The following is a 22,097-nucleotide window of genomic DNA, read 5'->3' as shown; positions in this document are numbered from 1 at the left end:
TCTCTCTCTCTATATATATATATATATATATATATATATATATATATATATATGAGAAAAGTGTAGCTACACCGACGCCTTAAAATACAATGGCCCCACATTGTTTCGTTGATGCAAATCATTCATTTGATGGACCCTCACATAGATAGGGTGTGCCCAAAAAATCAGCTCCATAGGATCATCCCAACCCTACGATTTGTGGAGGCAAAAATGGACGTGTAAAAGCCTTCACAAATCTGTCCATTTTTGCCTCCACAGTTTGAAGGGTTGGGATCATCCGATGGAGCTGTTTTTTTAGGCACACCCTATCAATGTGAGGGCCTATCAAATGAATGGTTTGGATCACCCAAACAATGTGGGCCCACTGTATTTTAAGCTGTCGGTGTAGCTAAGTTAGCTACACGTATGTGTAAGAGAGAGAGAGAGAAAACTGTTTGTGCGCTTAAGCGCATGAGAAATATGGTGCGCTGAAGGGTATTTTCATTATTTTCGTTTCAAGTGGGTCCCACTAGCTAACGTAGATGAAAAACCCAAACGCCATTACCCTCGTTTTTTAAAAAGGTTGAAGAAGTTGCAGATGAAAAACCCAAACGCCATTACCCTCGTTTTTTAAAAAGGTTGAAGAAGTTGCAGATGAAAAACCCAAACGCCATTTCCCTCGCGTCAATGTTAGAAAAATGCCAAATATGCCCTCACATTCCCACATGTATGAGTTTCAAATACGCCGTCCTCAAACCTTTACACGTCAGCATTACCCTTTTACCATTAACCCCTCTGCTGCTATCTAACATCTATATCTGTAAGAAATTATTTGAGGGTAAAATCGTAATCTACATACGAAAAGTACCGACACAGGGTTACAGTCTATGGCAATTACGGAAAAAACTACCAAGAAGAGGGAAAGACATATGACAATGACGAAAGAACTACTCTATATTACTCATGCAGGACACTTCCAAAATATTGACAAATTCCAGGCACCTGAAAAGGAACAACAATTATGGAAACCTCTATCGATTGGAGGGCTAGGATAAACCTATATCGATTAGAGGGCTAGGATCAACCTATGGAAATGATTTTACGGGCACAACAGATTGATGTTGTCTTCCATCACACGGACGGTTTGGATCAACCTATAACCCTCTATAGATCGGAGGGTTCGGATCAACCTATGCAAATTATTTTTGGGGCACAACCTATGTAGGCAGTGGCCCATCTAATGGGCAGTTTGGATCATCCTATGGTACGGGCCATAGCGTACATTTTAATAAAGTGAGGAGTGCGATCATCAAAATACGGTGGGTAGTGCCATTATACAATATGGTAGTGAGGACATTAGCACTATATTTTACGGGCACAACCGATTGATGTTGTGTTCCATCACATGGACGGATTGGATCAACCTATGAAAAATATTTTTGGGGCACAACCTATGTAGGCAGTGGCACATCTAATGGATGGTTTGGATCATCCTATGGTACGGGCCATAGTGTACATTTTAATAAAGTGAGGAGTGCGATCATCAAAATACGGTCAGTAGTGCCATTATACAATATGGTAGTGAGGACATTAGCACTATATATAATTTGACACCATCATTGTTACTTCGATGTTCTCACGCGGGTCGGGTTCAACCCGAATTTGGGTTGGGTCAAGTTAAGCTTTTTCGCAAATCGGGTTGGTTGGGTTCAGAAAAATCAACCCGAATTGCAAATCGGGTTGCGTCGGGTTGGGCTGTCGGGTAACCCGACCCGACCCGAAACCCGAATTTGGGTTCCATCTGAAGAAGTTCTGTATATGTGTTTTTCTTTTTCAACATTGAAATAGTCTCCACAGTCCACACTGGACAGTTTGGATAATCCTATGGTGCGGGCCATACCGTACTTTAATAAAGTGAGGATTCTTATCATCAAAATATAGTAGTGCGGATAACATTTCCCTTTGTTAATTGTTACTCTGTGTTTGGTTTGGATTTTCATAACCGATTGTAAGTTAAAAACTGATTATTGGCGACTCACTATTGGTTCTCAAAATCCTAAACAACCCGGCTTAAGTTGAAGTGGTCAACAATTGGTACCATATCAAATCGGGTCAACCCGACCCGACCCAACTCCAATTGGAAATCGGGTTGGGTCCAATTCCGGTTGGGTTGGGTTGAGGAAATTGCAAATCGGGTCGGGTCGGGTTGAACCCAGTCGCGTTGGAAATCAGAGTGGGTCGAGCTGGGTTCCATTAACCCTTTTCCTGCTATCTAACATCTATATTTGTGAGAAATTATTTGAGGGTAAATTCGTCAATTGCTTTCTCATTTAATACGGAATGAACCGACACAGGGTGCCTGTATATGACAATTACGGAACAAACTACCAAGAAGAGGTATAGACATATGACAATGACGAACAAACTACTTGATACTATGCATGCGGGAGAACTTGCAAAATATTGACGGATTCCGGGCACCTGAAGAGGAACAACAATTATGAAAACCTCTATCGATTGCAGCACTAGGATCAACCTATGGAAATGATTTTACGGGCACAACCGATTGATGTTGTGTTTCATCACATGGATGGTTTGGATCAACCTATAATGTGGCCCGTACAGTTCGTAGTCGACATGTGCATCAACTGGAGGGCTAAGATCAGCCTATGTAAATGATTTCACGGGCACAACTGATTCATGTTGTGTTCCATTGCATCGACGGTTTGGATCAACCTATACCTCTGGTCCGTACAGTTTTTTGTCGGCCTAGAAAAGTTTTTCTTTTGCAGTTTTTTTCATTACTTGGTAAGTGGTTATGCATACTTTTTTGGCTTATTGTTTCTACATGGTTTTTAAGTATTTTTTCTGTATCATATTCATTTTTTTTCCCATGTCGTGCATCGCACGTCGGGAGGAAAAGCCCAGGCTTTTTTAAATTTCTTGAAATTTCGGTGGGATTAACACCTCACTTTTTTTGACTTTTTCTAACAAAGCCACCCATTCAACTCACATATTTTCAATCTTACCCCCGCCTTTATGCTTTTTAACAAAGGCACCCATTCAACCCACATATTTTCAATCCTACCCCCTCCCTTATTTTTTCTACATATTTTTTAAATAACGTTTTCTTTTGTTTCATATACTTTTTTCTTGCCGTGTCGTGCAATTTTTTTTTTTTACACAAAAATTCATTACAAAATTTTTTATCATATACTTTTTTTCCCCGCATCGTGCATCTTTCACTTTTTTTGACTTCTTTTAACAAAGGCACCCATTCAACTCACATATTGTCAATCCTACCCCCTCCTTTGTGCTTCTTAACAAAGGCACCCATTAAAGCCACATAATTTCAATCCTACCCCCTTTAGTTATGGAAACCTCTGTAGATTAGAGGGCTAGGATCAGCCTATGTAAATTATTTTACGGACACAATCTATTGATGTTGTGTTCCATCACATGGACGGTTTGGATCAACCTATGATGTGGTCCGTACAGTTCTGTCAGCCCATGCATCGCACGAGGGTTTTTACTAGTATATATATATGAGGAAAAATGATGTACACACGAGCGTACCATAAAACCAAGCTTATGGTATGCTCGAGTGCCCAATCACATGTGAGCCCACTTTGTTAGGATGATCCAAAGCATTCATTTGAAAGGCCCTTACATAGATGGCGTGTGTACCAAAAATCAGCTCCATAGGATCATCCTAACCCATCCATTTATGGAGGTCAAAATGGACAGAGACTGTGTGTCCACAAATCTGCCCATTTTTGCCCTCCACTTTTGGAGGGATTAGGATGATTCAATGGAGCTGATTTTTGGTACACACCCTATCTATGATAGGGCCTTGCAAATGAATGCTTTGGATCACCACAAAAAATGTGGGACCCATATGATTGGGCACTCGAGCATACAATCTTTTTCCTCTCTCTCTCTCTCTATATATATATATATATAGAGAGAGAGAGAGAGACATGGGTCCCACATTTTTTGTGCTGATCAAAAGCATTCATTTGTAAGGCCCCATTATAGATAGGGTGTGTACAAAAACTTAGGTCCATCGAGTCATCCTAACCCCTCCAAAAATGGAGGAAAAAAATGGGCAGATTTGTGGCAAACGGTGTCTGTCCATTTTGACCTCCACAAATGGATGAGTTAGGATGATCCTAAGGAGCTGATTTTTTGTACATACCCATCTATGTAAGGGCAAATGGATGAGTTAGGATGATCCTAAGGAGCTGATTTTTTGTACATACCCATCTATGTAAGGGCCTTTCAAATGAATGCTTTGGGTCATCCTAACAAAGTGGGCCCGCATGAGTTTGGGGTCCTCGACCGCACCTAAGCCTGGTGCGGTCGACCGCACAATCATTTTTCTTATATATATATATATATATACTACAATATAGCGGGAGGAAAAATGAATTTCTTTTCTTTTTTTCTGGGATTTACACATCAGCATTACTCTTTTACCATTAACCCCTTTGCTGATATCTAACATCTATCTCTATGAGAAATTATTTGAGGGTAAAATCGTAATCTACATACGGAAAGTACCGACACCGGGTACCTGTCTATGACAATTACGGAAAAAACTACCAACAAGAGGTAAAGACATGACAATGATGAAAGAACTAATTTAAAAAAAGAATTTCTTTTCTTTTTTTCTAGGATTTACACGTCAGCATTACTCTTTTACCACTAACTCCTTTGCTGATATCTAACATCTATCTCTATGAGAAATTATTTGAGGGTAAAATCGTAATCTACATACGGAAAGTACCGACACCGGGTACCTGTCTGTGATAATTAAGGAAAAAAACCACCAACAAGAGGTAAAGACATATGACAATGACAAAAGAACTACTTTATATTACTCATGCAGAACACTTGCAAATTATTGACGGATTCTGAGCACCTGAAGAGGAACAACAATTATGGAAACCTCTATCGATTAGAGGGCTAGGATTAGCCTATATCGATTGGAGGGCTAGGATCAACCTATGGAAATGATTTTACGGGCACAACCGATTGATATTGTGTTCCATCACATGGACGGTTTGGATCAACCTATAACCCTCTATAGACCGGAGGGTTCGGATAAACCTATGAAAATTATTTTTGGGGCACAACCTATGTAGGCAGTGGCCCATCTAATGGACGGTTTGGATCATCCTATGGTACGGGCCATACCGTACATTTTAATAAAGTGAGGAGTGCGATCATCAAAATACGGTGAGTACTGCCATTATAAAATATGGTAGTGAGGACATTAGCACTATATATAATTTGAAACCATCGTTGTTACTTGGATGTTCCCACGCGGGTCGGGTTCAATCCGAATTTGGGTTAAGTCGGGTTAAGCTTTTTCGCAAATCGGGTTGGGTTGGGTTGGGAAAAATCAACCTGAATTGGAAATCGGGTCGGGTCAGGTTGGGCTGTCAGGCAACCCGACCTGACCCGAAACCTGAATTTGGGTTCCATCCGAAGAAGTTATATATATGTGTTTTTCTTTTTCAACATTGAAATAATCTCCACAATCCACAATGAACGGTTTGGATAATCTTATGGTGCGGGCCATACCGTACTTTAATCAAGTGAGGAGTGTGATCATCAAAATATAGTAGTGCGGATAACATTTCCTTTTGTTAATTGTTAGTCCCTGTTTGGTTTCAATTTTGAGAATCGATTGTGAGTTAAAAACTAATTATTGGTGACTCACTATTGGTTCTCAAAATCCAAAACAACCCGGCTTGAGTTGAGGTGGTCAACAATTGGTACCATATCAAATCGGGTCAACCCGACCAAACCCAACCCGAATTGGAAATCGAGTTGGGTCGGGTTGAGGAAATTGCAAATCGGGTTTGGTCAGGTTGGAAATCAGGTTGCGTCGGGTTGAGACCCAAGTTGCACCCCTAACGATGACGAAATAACTACTTTTCCTTATTCATTATGTGCGGGTCAAATTACGAAAAGTTTGATATTACGAATGCAGGACACCTGTAAAAATATTGAGGAATTATGGGCACCTTAAGAGGAACAACAATTATGGAAACCTTTATAGATTGGAGGGCTAGGATCAGCCTATGGAAATTATTTTACGGTCACAACCTATTTATGTTGTGACCCTATTTATGTTGTGTTCAATCACATGGACGGTTTAGATCAACCTATGATGTAGTTTGTACAATTCTTTGTCGGCCCGTGCATCGCACGGGGTTTTTTGCTAGTATATATATATATATATATATATATATATATATATATATATATATATATATATATATATATATATGAGAAAATGGTTTATACACACTTCTGTAGATAAGGTATCTACACGCTTGCTTAAAATACAATGGGGACCCACATTGTTTAAAGGCCCTCACATAGAATCAGATCCATAGGATCATCCTAACCATTCCAACTGTGGAGGCAAAAAATGGATTAATTTGTGAAGGTTTAAAGACGTCTACCTCTACAAATCCTAAGAAACGTAATTTTCCCCCTCTCTTTTGTGCTCCCATCCAGCCCTCTCGAGGATTGTTTCTCATTATCCCAAACTAGGGATTCTCTACCGGCGAATGTTGAAGATTTTCCCTGGCACGGTGATCGATTCCCTAAAATTGGTTGAAGAAACGTTCGTGGATCGTTTGTGGGCGTTGCATTGACGTTTTCTTTCTTTCTTTAACTTTCTTTTGTGCGATTGAGATGGATTGAATCGGCTGATCTGATTTGTTTATCTGATGGTATAGATTTGGGGATCTGGATCCTTAACCTTTTTTTTTGTGCCTTTAGGATTTTTATCTGTTGAGCTTGGATTTGTATGGCTCTTCTGGTTGGATTACTGAGTTATAGACGAGAGACTTTCTCTTTTCCTTCATCATTTTTAAATGCTACCAATGGATTGGTCTTGTTTGAATTTGTCCCTTAGAGTGTAATTTTTCTTTTTTTTCTTTAGATTGAGATATTTTATCATCTGCTTGAAGAGAAAATGTGTACTATTTCTGATAGGACTTCACAGCTATTAATTTTTATATGATCATTGTACTATTTCTGATAGGACTTTCACCACTATTAATTTTTTTATATGATGACTTGATATTTTTATTTTGAATTTCTTGTTAAAACTTGTAGATTTAATGGTTTTTCTTAAGAGATTTGAGAAATGTAGTGTGTTTTGGGGCCTTAGATTCTGTTCATGGAAGTACTTCATAGTTCATACCATTTATGTGTTTCTTTTCTTTCTTTCTTTCCTTTTCATCGGGACTATAATATGTTTTTTGAATGGTGACTATACGATGTAATTTCATCAGTTCTTTTCACATTTCTTATATTTTTTTCTGGGTTTTCTTTCTTTCTCTTGTTTAGTGGAGTTCCTTGTGGGCACCTTTTCTTTCTCCCATTCAAGCTTTTGATATTGTTTGGTAACTGAAGTTAGGGATTCTAACTGATCCTCATATTAATAGTCTAAATGATCATTTAGTTTTTCAATTCGTGCTGGTTGTGTCTTTCTTTGTTTGGTTCTATTATTTTTATGATTGTTTAGATGATTGTAAGTCACTGCCTGTAATTTGTACCACACAACCATATACATGTCCGACCAAGTGGAGGAGAAGGTCTTGCATGACCTTGGACATCCAAAGGTCCTAAGGAGGTCAGCTATGCTCAAGGACAAGGCTGCTAGGGACCTATAGAGGGCAGCAAAGGACATGACTTCCATGTGATAAGGCTCCAATATGAGGATTCTGCTGTAATTTTCTCTTCTAGTGGGGTGTTTGTGTATTTTCTTAGGATTGGCAGTCTTGTAATTTGAGTGTTGTAGTGCGTTAAATTGTATTTGAGTGTAAGCTACCCATATAAATAGCTCTCATTTGAATTTGGAGGGACTTTGGTGGAGATTTGAAATTGGATAGATGTACCCTAGCTTTGGGTGAGGGTGAGAGAAAACACTTGTAAGAGGAGCATAGATTGATGTTAGAAGAGAATTCCTGCTCATGAAAGCCTTTACCTTTCATCTTCTTCATCCCAGTTTTGCTGCCAGTTTATACCTCTTGATGCCAGTTTCATCTAAATTAAATAAAATTTCAGTTACTTTTGCCTCATTTCTGTTCTAGTTCAATTTCTGCTATTTTCTTCTCATTTTCTGCAGTTTCAGTTCTAAAACATCGAGTTTCTAATTTGTGGGACTGGTTTGAACATAATTTTCGCTCAAACTTCATTGATCTGGACTGTTTTTTATCCTAACTGATTAATTTTTTTGAAATGGATCCTAACTGATTAATTAAAAGTAGATCCGCACTAGATCTGCATCAAATTTAGTATCAGAGCCAGATCCTTGAGAAATTCTCAATTATCCATGATCTGAAGCTTCGAATTTCTTTTGATCTTCACCAATTCTCGAAAATTCGCTTTGTGGATTGTTATTTGATGTCATCTTCATTGAATTCTCATAAATCCTCCATGAATTGCATGCAACACTGCAATTTTTGGAAAATCTATGAAGAAAATGAAAATCCCCAATTTCGGCCAATTTTCATCATTTTCATCCCATTTTTGGAAATTCTCTTCTATCTTTTCTTTGAATTCGAAAATTCCACTTGTAGATTGTTGTTTGCTTCCTGCTTCAACAAATTTGCATAATCAATTCTTGAATTGCAATAAGAATTGCAATTTTCGAAAAAAATTCCAATTTTTTCTCGCCTGAATCACAAATTCACATTTTTCTTCATTTTCTTCTCAATTCAATCCAAGTGATCCTACTCCATTGCATTCCTTCAATATAATCCATTCCAATCTGGTCGTTTGTCATCGATTGAGGTGTTAATCCACAAAATATAGTTATCCTTCCCATTTTTTCTTCATTTCTCCTCTTCTACGGTCAATTTCGTTTTCTCCATCAATCTCATTTTTCTTCTGTAGTGCCTTGAATCTTGGTTGTTTCTATCTTAGAAACTATTCTCCATTAATTTTTTCGAAAGTCCTTCACCATTCCTTTGATTTTTCTTCATTTGTTCTTTCACAAACCCTATTTTCCACCATTTTGTGCTATTTTTCCTCCAGTTTTGTGGTCATTTTGCTTCTGTCAATTTCCTCTAATTTCTTGACCATTGTTGTCTCTTGAGTTCATTGATAAACATTGCAGTTCATTTTTCTGTGTAAGAGGCCTGAGCTTTCAAATTTTAACCGGATTTTTCTAAAGCTAAGCACATTTCAGCTTCTGGACAGCACACTCTCTCATGCAGGTGCAATTTGGGTTGCCAATCTGAGCATCATATCCAAATTGGTGGTCTGATCATTGCTGCAGTTTTTAGCGATTTTTAGCTTTCAGAAATTTATTTCAGTGACTGTAGTTGATTTTCGCCTCCTTAAGCGGCCAATAGTAAGAGAGTTTGATCCGGACAGAATTGCAGCTCGGCCTCCAATAATATTGCAGTACACCCACTGCAGAAACAGGTTTCTGGACAGGGTAACACCAACTGAAATGCCTCCTAAACGAACCACTGTGGCTGAATGTGAGGAGGGGAGTTCAGATCCTAGCGGTTATACTTTGGTTGAAGTTATGTGACAGCCAGGTGTTATCCAGGAATAGATAGCCATGACTCGAGAACAAGTGGCCGAACATAAAGTTCATATGTTCAGCTTGAATTTCAATTGGGGGACTTGTAGAAACGGTTAATTGGCTAACCACACGATGACAGATTTCATCCCCGCCGCCTTCAGATTTTCACGAGGATGATAGAGATGAAATATGTGAAGACCAGATTCCTGTGAAATGCAGGAGATTAGCCCTCGCTCTATGTCGATGCCCAGTATCATGCCCAATAATATTGCAGTACACCCACTGCAGAAACAGGTTTCTGGACAGGGTAACACCAACTGAAATGCCTCCTAAACGAACCACTGTGGCTGAATGTGAGGAGGGGAGTTCAGATCCTAGCGGTTATACTTTGGTTGAAGTTATGTGACAGCTAGGTGTTATCCAGGAATAGATAGCCCTGACTTGAGAACAAGTGGCCGAACATAGAGTTCATATGTTCAGCTTGAATTTCAATTGGGGGACTTGTAGAAACGGTTAATTGGCTAACCACACGATGACAGATTTCATCCCCGCCGCCTTCAGATTTTCACGAGGATGATAGAGATGAAATATGTGAAGACCAGATTCCTGTGAAATGCAGGAGATCAGCCCTCGCTCTATGTCGATGCCCAGTATCCCCCCCCCCCCCCCCCCCCCCCCCCCCGGTGATACCACCGGTCCGTAGAGATACGCGGTGTGATTTCGGTTTTAAGTTGGAAAATCCAGAATTCACAGGACGGATAGAGCTAGAGGACTATCTATCTTGGGAGGTCAGCTAGGCTCAAGAGGACAAGGCTATTGGGGAGCTAGAGAGGGCAGCAAAGGACATGACTTCTATGTGATAAAACTCCAATATGAGGATAGTGCTGTAATTTTCACTTTTAGTAGGGGTGTTTGTGTAATTTTTGTTAACTTACCAACTTCTCCAAAAGCTTAAGCTGTTGGAGAAAGGCATTATTTATCTTTGATATTTTAACACTCCTCCGCACTTGTGGCCCACTTGGCAAACACGTGGCACATGTGGTCCCACTTTGGGCCGACCATCGCATGTGAATTTTTGCTATCCGGGAGGTTTGAACTCGAGACCTTTGGCTCTGATACCATGTTAACTTACCAACTTCTCCAAAAGCTTAAGCTGTTGGAGAAAGGCATTATTTATCTTTTATATTTTAACAATTTCTTAGGAGTGTCAGTCTTCTAATTTGAGTTTTGTAGTGAGGTCAATTGTAATTGAGTGTGAGCTACATATAAATAGCTCTCTTTTGAATTTTAGCGATACTGTGGATGAGATTTGAAATTGGAGAGCTGTACCCTAGCTTTGGGAGAGAGAAAACACTTGTAAGAGGAGCTTAGATTGATGATTTTTTTTGAAATGGTAGAGCTTAGATTGATGTTAGAAGAGAATCCTGCTGAAGAAGGCCTTCATCTTATTCTTCATTTCAGTTTTGAGCTTTAAACTGAGCTAAGTATACCTCTTGCTGTCAATTTCATCTAAATTAAATAAAATTGCAGTTACTTTGGCCTCATTTCTGTTCTAGCTCAATTTTTGCTATTTTCTTTTCATTTTCTGCATTTTCTGTTTTAAAACTAGTTTCTGTTTTTTTTCTTCTTTTTTTGGACTGGTTTGAACAAAATTTTCACTCGAATATTGCTTCTTCACTGATCTGGACTCTTTTTTTAATCCTGATCGATCAATTAACAGTAAGTAGATCCACACTAGATCTACATCAAAATTTCATATGCATGACCAAGATGGTCCAAGCAAACAGAGACGAGCACAAAAAAGAAACAAATACAAGAGGAAGTAAAAAGTTGCTAACTTCATCCTGGCAGCTCTGGATTCTTTTACTCCCCCATCGACAATTACACAGACCTTGCAGGGCCCTGTTATTTTAGCAAGAATCTGTCCAACCTCTATCGGTCATCTGGAAAGGGTCATCCCTTGCTTCTTCTATTGACTTTCATTCAATATCTCATTCCCCGCTGTACTGCTTCTGCTAACGGTCATCGGGTAAGCTAATCGGTGGAATCTGAAGATCACTCTTGGGCGGCCAACCTATCCACTCTGAGCAGGCATGGCTTTCTATGAGTTGTATGGATGTTATTCGGCTTTCATGTGCAAGGGTGTTGAATGAAGTAACCATTGCTAACCAGGTTAAAGTGATTTCCCACTTCTTGTTAAACTAGGAGGGAAAGGAGTAGCTGATTTTGCTGTTGGATTCTACTAAACTAACGGTAGAAATTTTGGGTCTGAATTTCACTTCCACGGAAGCTCGCTTCGGAACTCACTTCCCAAATTCAACAAAAGCACATTTCCAACACGCTTCCTCTAATAGAGTACACTTCCTAGGTGATTATTATTTCTTAAAACACTGTTTTCCCCTTTTGGTAATCAAAAGAATATTTAAAAAGATTATATAAAAAACTTGAAAAATCATTATAAGTTTCAAATTGGGGGGGGGGGGGGGTGGGGTGGGGTGGGTGGGGGTGGGTGAGTGGGCTGCTATTAGTTGTCTATAGGGATTTGGGTTTCGGCATTGAATCAATCCTTAACTTCGCTCGGTCATTTCAGAAGTCATATAATATACCTAATTCTATTGAGTTGATTCCATCTCCTTGACTTTGTTCACATTCAGCTACCTCTCTTTCCCCTACCGTGTTAGGTGGCTCTTTCGTACATGAGTTGCACCCCTACTTTTTGTAAGTTTCAAATAAACTTTGTAAAACTATAAATCCCTAAAACTTGTAAATTGTAATGCTACTCAGTCGTGAAGTCCTTAACTACCTATAAGCCTAACCCACACGAATACACGATGCCGGCTTCTATCCCTTGACTTGCCGCCTTCTCGCTATTGAATTTGACTGTGGTGGAAATTTTTTGTACAAATAAACTTTGTAAAACTATAAATCCCTAAAACTTGTACATTGTAATGCTACTCAGTCGTGAAGTCCTTAACTACCTATAAGCCTAACCCACACTAAGCCTTCCTCTCTAACCTACTATCATCCTATATCTTTTTAAATGCTTCTTGTTCACTTCCAATTGGCTTATTACATGCTTCATGTTCAGCATGTTCTCATGCCTTCCTTCATGTTTTCTCTTTACATTCCCCATCACTTCCTCAATTCTTTCCGCTTCCCGCCTTTTATATTTAGACCCCTTGCTTCTCGTATTCTCCTCTAACTCTAGCAACTATGCACAACCTTGTATGAGAAAATAAAAGATCTGGGATCTTTGGGGCTAGTTTTTTGAGGAAGATTGTTTTCTTGATTACAGATCAACTGAATCGACCTAGAGTTTTTATAGAATGAGCGTCTATTGCAATAATGAGTAAGAAACTCCATTCTCACCCTTTTTTTTTGTCTTTCTAGCTTCATCTCTTCTACTAACTTCATTTTTTTCATTTATTTTGAGTTGGTTGGGAGTGAAAGCTTGCAAAACGTGTTGCCCGGGCTTCATTGTATCTCTAAATGACAAAAGGGGATGCCAATCATCCCTTAATTACAGCAGTGTATTTAATACAAGGGGCAACAGTGGATACAAATAAAGAAGATATAAAAGTATTTACAATTTGGGAGGATCGTGCAAATCAATGAGATATATGTGAGGAGAGAATAAACGGCAAGGAGATATTGTAGGAGATATGATAGGGAGAATAACGAGATTATCGTTTTCTCCCTAACACACCCACCCACCCATCCCCCCCCCCCACCCGCAAGCTGAGCAGGGTAAGAAACCATGGTGAGCTTGGCCCGCAACGGTGTGAAGTGGGATGAAGACAATCCTTTGGTGAAGATATCTGCAACTTGATGTGTAGAGGGCACAAATTGAACTATTAAAGAACCATTTGTAACACGTTCCAGAACAAAATGGTAGTTGACCTCTATATGGCGTGTGCGAGCATGGAAAATAGGATTCATAGCAAGACACGTGGCACCTCGATTGTCACAGAAGAGAGTAGGTAAGCGGTGAAGTTGAACACCTAAATCTTTGAGAAGTTATCTGTATTCAGCTTCCGTACTAGATCTTGATACTGTAGGCTGTTTCTTAGCGGTCCATGAGATGAGATTAGAGCCTATAAAGATACAAGAACCGGTGGTCGAGCGGAGATCATCGGGACAACCGCCCCAATCAGCATCACAATAGGCTTTGATGTCAAAATTGGAGGTTCTAGTGAAGCATATGCCATATGAAATTATGCCCTTAAGATATCTTAAAATGCACTTTGAAGCAATAAGATGAGAGGTACATGGAGCATGCATAAATTGACATGCTTGGTTAACGGCATAGGCAACATCAGGGCGAGTGAATGTAGCATACTGTAGAGCCCCCACGAGCTGTTGATACCCGGTAGCATTGGTAAGTAAATCACCATCATATAATGAAAGTTTCGAGCCAGAGATGGTAGGAGTAGAGATAGGCTTTGCCCCGTCCATGTTGAAACGTTTTAAAACATCCCGAATATACTTTGTCTGCGAGAGAATCAAACGACCAGAGTCGCGAGAAACCTCCATGCCCAAGAAATAGTGTAGGGGGCCTAAATCTTTCATGGCAAACTGTGAACTGAGCTTGCTGACCAAAGAATCTAAAAAGGAGCTAGAGGATCCCGTCAAAATGATGTCATCAACATATAGTACAAGAATAACAATTCCAAACTTGGATCTAGAAATGAACATAGAGGGATCAGATTGGCTGCAAATAAAGCCAAGAGTACGGAGGAAAGTAGTGAAACGGGAGTACCAGGCACGAGGAGCTTGTCGCAACCCATAGATGGCACGATGGAGACGACACACATGATTAGGTCGGGTGGCATCAACAAATGCCGGGGGTTGACACATGTAAATCGTTTCATTAAGAAGACCATGAAGAAAGGCATTATTCACATCGAGTTGACAAAGCTACCAGCCAAGAGAGTGGGCTAGACTTAAAACGGTCCGTATAGTGCATGGCTTGACCACCAAGCTGAAAGTCTCTGTGAAGTCTATGCCGAGAGTTTGACTGTAACCAAGTGCTACTAGTTGTGCTTTATAACGATCAACTGTGCCGTCCGCTTTTCTTTTGATCCGATATACCCATTTACACCCAACGGCAGTTTGATCTATTGGCAACGGAACAAGTGTCCAAATGTTGTTGCAAATTAATGCATCATAATCATCTTGCATGGCAGTGACCCATTGAGCGTGTTGCAGCTTGTTTGTAGGAGGTAGGCTCCGGTTCTTCAATGGTTGAAAGGAGACACTCAGGTAGAGGATATTTGGTAGAGAAGAAGGTTTTAGGTTTGAGGTTATCAGTTTTAGATTTGGTAATCATGGTGTGAGGGTTAGCATGAGTGGAAGGCACAAGGATAGGGTCCGGATGAGATTCATGCTCAGAGGTAGGGTTTGGTGAGGCAAAGGGGCCAGATATGGGTGAAGGACTGTTGTCGATAGCGCCATAAATGGGTAAAGGAGCCACCTCATCTGCAGATGGTCGAGTGTCTGTAGGAGTCAGGGAAGAGACATTTGGTGTAACTGCGGGCGATGATGGAGGTGGAGCCAAGATATGAATGGGGGCAAATTCCTGTGAAGAAGCTAGCAACCCACTAGATTCATTCGAAGAAGGAAATGATGAAGAAGAGCATGCAAAAAGAAACCGTTGTTCATCAAACACTACATGTCTAGAGGTGTAAATGCGTCCAGTGCTAGGATCAAGGCATGTATATCCTTTGCAACATGAAGGATAGCCAAGAAAGACAAAAGCCTTGGTACGTGGATCAAGTTTGTCTTTGGCATAGCCACCTAAATAGGGATAGCACGTGCATCCAAAAACGCGAAGATGGACATAGGTAGGAGGCTGCTTAAAAAGCATCTCGTAAGGTGTATTTTTATGAAGCACCATGCTAGGAAGACGATTAATAAGATGCAACGAGGTACGAAACGCATCAATCCAATATTCTTTAGGCATGCGAGACCTATACATCAATGACGAACCCGTCTCTTTGATATGACGATGCTTGCGTTCAGCGAGCCCATTTTGTTGAGGTGTTCCTGGACACGACTTTCGCTGTAGAATACCATGTTTTTGCAGAACACTGGTAAATTGTCTGTTGTCAAATTCTGTGCCACCATCACATTGAAATTTTTTGATCTTCATACCAAATTGTGTTTCAACCATAGTAAGAAAATTAGTAAAGCATTCCACAGTTTCATTCTTTCTAAACAAGGGAAACATCCATGAAAATCTTGAAAAGTCATCAATCAACAAAAGATAATATAAGTGTCCTGTTCTCGCAGTCACTGGAGCCGGTCCCCACAAATCAGCATGAACAACTTCAAAAGGTGAAACAGTTACTGAAATAGATGAAGTAAAAGGTTACTTATGAAATTTCCCTTCTAAACAACTAGGACAAACTTTATTGAAACGTTTGTTGCCAATATACGGCAAGCATTTATTCTTTTGAAGAAATCCTAATACTTTTGCATTCGGATGTCTGAGTCCCTCGTGCCATCTATCCATGCTCGTCCTCATACCAAAAAAGCAATGTCCATCATCAAGCGACTTCTAATGAATGGGAAACAATCCATTTCTACTCGGCCCTGTGAGAAGGGTCTTCCCTGTTCGCCGATCCTTAATGCAAAAACCAGATGCATTAAACTAAAAAACGCAATCATTATCTCGAACAAATTGTGCAACAGATAACAAGTTTTTCTTGATTTCAGGCACATGCAAAACATTATTCAATTTAAATGTATGAGATGGTGTAACAAGTGTGGTATTACCAGTGCCAGTGATAGGTAGTTTCATACCATTTCCAATCATAATCTGGTCAATCCTTGATAGTTAGAATGATCCTCAAGACCAGTTGCATCAGCCATGAGGTGATTTGTGGCACCGGTATCTGGATACCATGCATCATCAACTATGTTCATTGCAGCGAAGGATGAGGGAATATCATCCACGTGATAGGTTTGATTCTATCAATTATCACTTCTTGCATGACAATTTTGGCAAATCGGACGATTGGAAGTGGATCCCCGTCCGCCACGGGAGTTGAAATGTCCGCCTCGACCTCCACGGTTCTGGTGAAATCGTTGAGATCCATTTCCTCCACGGTAGTAGCCACGATTGGCGTTCGAGGTGTAATGGCCACCACAACCATGGTTTCCACGGCCTCTTCCTCGTGAAGTGAAGAAGGCCATAGAATCAGATGAAGGTATGTTCTTTTTAGACATAGCTTCCAATTGCATTTCATGATTAACAAGTAATTCAGATAAATCATAAAATGTGGGCAGTCCGTCTGACCTGGTAGTGATGGAAGTATAAAAACTGTGATACTCTGGACCAAGCCCATTCAACGTGGCCATGACCAGATCGTTTGAGGATACCGATTGCTTTGCGGATATTAGTGCGTTAGACAAGCTCTTAGCACGATCAAGATATTCATTCATTGGTGAGTCTCCCTTGTCAAGTTTCACGAGTTGTTGTTTCGGATTTAGAACACGAGCTTTTGATGTAGAGGCCGACATTCTTGACAATGATTCCCAAGCTTCCTTTGCTGTGTCCAAGCCAATAACTTGAGACAAAATTTCTTCAGTGAGAGCAGCATTTATCCAACTATTGACAAGTTGATCCGTTCTCTTCCATGTAATGGCTCTGATACCATGTTAACTTACCAACTTCTCTGATACCATGTTAACTTACCAACTTCTCCAAAAGCTCAAGCTGTTGGAGAAAGGCGTTATTTATCTTTTATACTCTAACACTCTCCCGCACGTGTGGCCTACTTGGCAAACACATGGCACATGTGGTTCCACTTTGGGCCGACCATCGCATGTGGATTTTTGCTATCCGGGAGGTTTGAACTCGAGACCTTTGGCTCTGATACCATGAAAGCTTGCAAAACGTGTTGCCCTTTGGGGCTTCATTGTATTTCTTAAATAACAAGAGGGGATGCCAATCATCCCTTAATTACAGCAGTGTATTTAATACAAGGGGCAACAATGGATACAAATAAAGAAAGATATAAAAGTATTTACAATTTGGGAGGATCGTGCAAATCAATGAGATATATGTGAGGAGAGAATAAAGGGCAAGGAGATATATGAGAGGAGAGAATAAAGGACAAGGAGATATGATAGGGAGAATAACGAGATTATCGTTTTCTCCCTAACAGGGAGCTTATTGAGTTGTTTGGAGGACTGTATTGGAGTATTTTGAGTTTTTTGGTTGTCATATGACAGAACGGAATGATTTTGCATGACAAATTATGGAAGTGGTTGGAGATCATCCTATGTTTATTTTAATTCTAAATCTTGTAACCAACAATGCACTGTTGGTTTGAATGGTCTCAACAATCACTTAGCCAAAATACATCATGGAGCAGAGCCATCTTGATTTTAGAATGTATTATCTTTTTGGATTTTTGTTGTATATATTTTCTATTTTTAATTGAATGGTGAGTTATGATTTGAAAGTAAAGCACATTTTCTTCCTAGAATTCGTACTAATTTCCTTAATTTTTTTTTCTTTCAAAATATCATTATTTTTAGAGGAAAGTGTTCCTAAGCTATAGCTTAGATAAGCTTATCTAAGCTATAGCTCAAAACCACATGTGGCCCCACATTTTTTGGGATCCAAAGCATTCATTTGGAACGCCCTTCCATGGATAGGGTGTGTACAAAAAATCAGCCCTATTGGATCATCCTAACCCTGCCATCTGTTGAGGGAAAAAATAGGCAGAAACATGGACACACAGTGTCTGTCCATTTTCCACTCCACCTTTGATTGGGTTAGGATGGTCCTATAGGGCTGATTTTTGGTACACACCCTATCCATGGAAGAGCCTTCCAATTGAATGCTTTGGATCCCCCAAAAAATGTGGGGCCACATGTTCCTCTTATTTTTATCCATTTTATAATCTAAAAAGTCAGAAAAATTTGTGAGAATTACGCCCCGTATCATGTCTCCACCCTAATTTCTTTCCAGATCAGATATTTTGGATGCTCGATGTAGTTTGATATTTATTATTACATAGAAAGGCCATGGTGCAATAGTTGGCTAGATTTTGAAGTGGATGGCAGAATCTGCTTGATTTGCTCATGTCTAATATTCTAAGGTCAATTTTATGGTCTAAAAAATCTGAAATATTTGTGAGAATTACTCCTCGTATCATGTCTCCACTCTATAGGGCACTGGTTGTATCCTTAGAGCAATTTCTACCCAGATCAGATATTTTGGATGCTCGATGTAGTTCGATATTTATTATTACATAGAAATGCCATGGGGCAATAGTTGACTAAATTTTGAAGTAGATGGCAGAATCTGCTTGATTTGCTCATGTCTAATATTCTAAGGTCCTATGATTTACGATCCAAGTTCTATTCGGGCCAGCACTGTTACAATCTGACTTTTGTCTCTGAAACAACTAAATTTTGAAGTGGATGTCAGAATCTGCATGACCTACCCATGTCTAATATTCTAAAATTTTATGATTTATGATCCAAGTTCTATTCAAGCCAGCACTCTTACAATATGATTTGGTTTCTGGAATAGTCACAGATATATCAACATTTTTTGACTTTTGTTTCTTAAGAGGAAGGAATATCTTATTGGGATGATTAGTTTCTTCTTCTTTAACTTGTTAACTGCAAATTGTATTTTCAAAGAGTTTGTCTATGTCATATCTTGATGTCAACTTTATTGTCTTCCTTGAGACCTCTATGTGCACTGGCTAAATGCTCAGACCTTTCTCCTTTGGCTACAATGCAGGCATTTTTCCACAGGCGTCCAAGATTTCGTTCTGGAAATTTCTCATACCTATGTGATTAGGGCAATAATCTATTGGTCCTTTCTGTGCCAATGGGCCGCATAAAAACCAGACAATGGGTACTTGGGGACAATATCTGTTTAAAACAAATTTCTAAATATACTGTTGATGATTGCAAGCAAGAGAAAAACACCGTCTTGGGGGTGGACTCTGGTGATGATTCAGACGACTCTCAACTTGCAGAGGCGGGCTCCGAGTTTAGCATGGTTGGAGCTCAGTTGTCCAGCATCCCATACGAACTTTATGATCTGCCAGACCTTAAGGAGATACTGTCTTTGGAAACATGGAATTCATGTTTAACTGAGGCAGAAAGGTTCTCTCTTTCAGCTTACCTACCGGATATGGATCAGCATACTTTTTGGCTGACTATGACTGAGCTGCTCAGTGGTAAAGGCATGTTCTTTAGCAGCCCCTTGACAGAACTTTTCGAGAGACTGAAAGGTGGATTCTATCCCCCGAAGGTGACTCGCTTCAGAGAAGGCCTACAGTTTCTACAGAAGAGAGCATTTTATCATTCGTTGAGATCGTACCATGAGAGCATGATTTGGACATTCTCAGAAATGAAAAGGGCGTGGAGTAAATGCCAACCAAGCTTCAGTGTTGAGGAAAGGATGCACTTTTGGAATATATGGAAAAATCACAAGCCCCCCAAGGGTTGGGTTGATCTTAATTCATTTGCGGTGGATGATGATCTACACACAAGAGTGATTACTGGTCATGTGGCAAAGAAGATGAAATTTCCTCCTCCTGTGAAGGATACACCATTGGCTCCTCTGAGGACCAATGGGAAAGGAGTCATGAAAATAAAGCCCGCTGGAATGAACACTATTCAAACCAGCATAGTTTGTAGGGCAACCCCAAAGGGTGTGTTGAAAATAGTATCAAGAGGCCCTCTTGGCCAACTGCAACAGCCGAGAGCAATGACAGGCGATGGGAATCGGTCACCTTTGCTGGCGCATCATGCTTGCAGACATGTAGATTGTTTCCTTTGCCACAGCCCATGTATAGATGGGATGCAGAGAATTACTTTGAAGAATCTTCATTTCTACACCAGACAATTAGAGATAGAAAAGCTTACAAAAATCCAAAGCTGCCCAAATGTACTTCCATAGTTCGACATCAGATGGAATACCTTAAAGATAGATTATCATCATGATTCAGGGGAGCAAAGGATGGCATTAATTCATGAGAAACTAATTCCAATGTGTCTAAGAACTAGTGAAGCAGTTTCAAGCTCCAGCACTGGGGGGCATGGATTGTTTGTAGCATCTATGGATCAATCAAATGAGTGGCACAGAGACATTAATGAATAATAATGATGCAGGACTGGAGAAGGCATATGGCAGATCATCATCTGTTCCTCAGCGTCTACGAGATGTTGTGCTCCCTATTACATACAAGCGAAGGAAAACATACACAAAGGTCGATCGGTTAGACTTAGTCAAGCTTCCATCTGCGGGACCCAATTTTGAAGCAAGAACACTGGAGGAAGGTGAGAATGCAAAGGCTATGAAGATAAAGTTCAAAAACTGGAAAGACCATAAACCTTTACGTGAGAAAGGTATCGTGAATGGGCTGCGACATTCTCCCTCTGCATAATCAAAGTTGAAAGCGACAGTCTTCCAGTACGTATGTCAACAGTGAGCTGCATTGACCGAACATGGCAAGCATTGTTCACTTCTCCATATGTGAAGCTCGGAACATATCTGCTTTCAGGTCTTATTAAGTTACACACTCAAGCTCAAGTTTGTAGCTGGTTAGTTGATTAGTTGGGTATGTGGATCACAACCTCAAATGCTATTATGATGGGTGGCTTAGCTCTCAGTTAATAGCAACATTCCTCTCATAATAGGAGCAGTAGAAGAATTCCAGGCGTCAATTATAGTGAAATTTGAGATTTCTTTTTAGGAGGATAAAATACTCAGCTTGGCATATTGCAAAGCGGAGCCAATCGTTTACAGGAGAATGGAGACATGATTTGCTTTGGGTGTTCTGTATTTCTTTTCTTTCTTCATTTCTTCAAGACAATCTGTATTGCATCGTGACTCTGTCCACTTCGAGATAGCACCGACATCACCTTTTGTCTGTAAACGATCACGTATTTGTAATCAACACATTAATGTATCTTCATTTAATGAAGAATTGCCTTTTGGGTATTTGTAATTCAATATATCTCCTCAAAATGATTCTCTTTTCTGCTCTATCGCAAGCTGTTCTTGAGAGAAAAATGTGATACAGTTTATGTAGCACTATGTAGAAATTCCAGTCAAGTTCTACCCCGCGCTTTCATGAGTACCTTTTTCTCCTTTTTTGGCCCTCCTATTTCACCCCCAAGGTAAGTGTATGGGCAATTTCTAAGGCATTGCTCGATTGATGCATTTTGGAAAGAATCAAGCAAGAAGGTAAAATCCGCAGGAAAGCAAGATTCCGCCATTTGGAAGGTGCATTTCACCAACTTTCCAAGCTTATGTGTATTTCCATCAAGATGAAACGGCAGTTCAAAATCCACCACTCAAAATCCTCTCCTTGGAGAGGATTTTTCCATCAAGTGTATCTTTGAAGTTATTTGTACACATGCATCACATGCATGCAACGAGGAGAAAATGCTCAGTGTTATATGTTTGACACGCTTGTCGGACAGGTGGACACATGTTCTTACTTCAACTGAAACCTCAGTACATTCCTTTTCATTTTTCGGAAATAATATGTGTGATATTTTATATAATTTT

The 22,097-nt window shown here is 39.9% G+C and overlaps 1 protein-coding gene across 1 annotated transcript; it reads left to right on the top strand.

Moving 5' to 3' along the window:
• Positions 1-6,476: 6,476 nt before the first annotated feature.
• On the top strand, positions 6,477-21,569 carry LOC143849575 (uncharacterized). Its single transcript, XM_077358640.1, has 2 exons — positions 6,477-6,731; positions 19,311-21,569. Exon 2 carries the CDS (start codon positions 19,401-19,403, stop codon positions 20,478-20,480), a length of 1,080 nt encoding a protein of 359 aa, XP_077214755.1. The 5' UTR covers positions 6,477-6,731; positions 19,311-19,400; the 3' UTR covers positions 20,481-21,569.
• Positions 21,570-22,097: the final 528 nt, after the last annotated feature.

Source organism: Tasmannia lanceolata, unplaced genomic scaffold (assembly GCF_043159265.1).
Source record: "Tasmannia lanceolata isolate RefF3 unplaced genomic scaffold, GAP_Taslan_0.1 ptg000018l, whole genome shotgun sequence".
NCBI lineage: Eukaryota > Viridiplantae > Streptophyta > Magnoliopsida > Canellales > Winteraceae > Tasmannia > Tasmannia lanceolata.
Note: the sequence above shows the minus strand (reverse complement) of the source record. Positions and strands in the feature narration are given on the sequence as shown.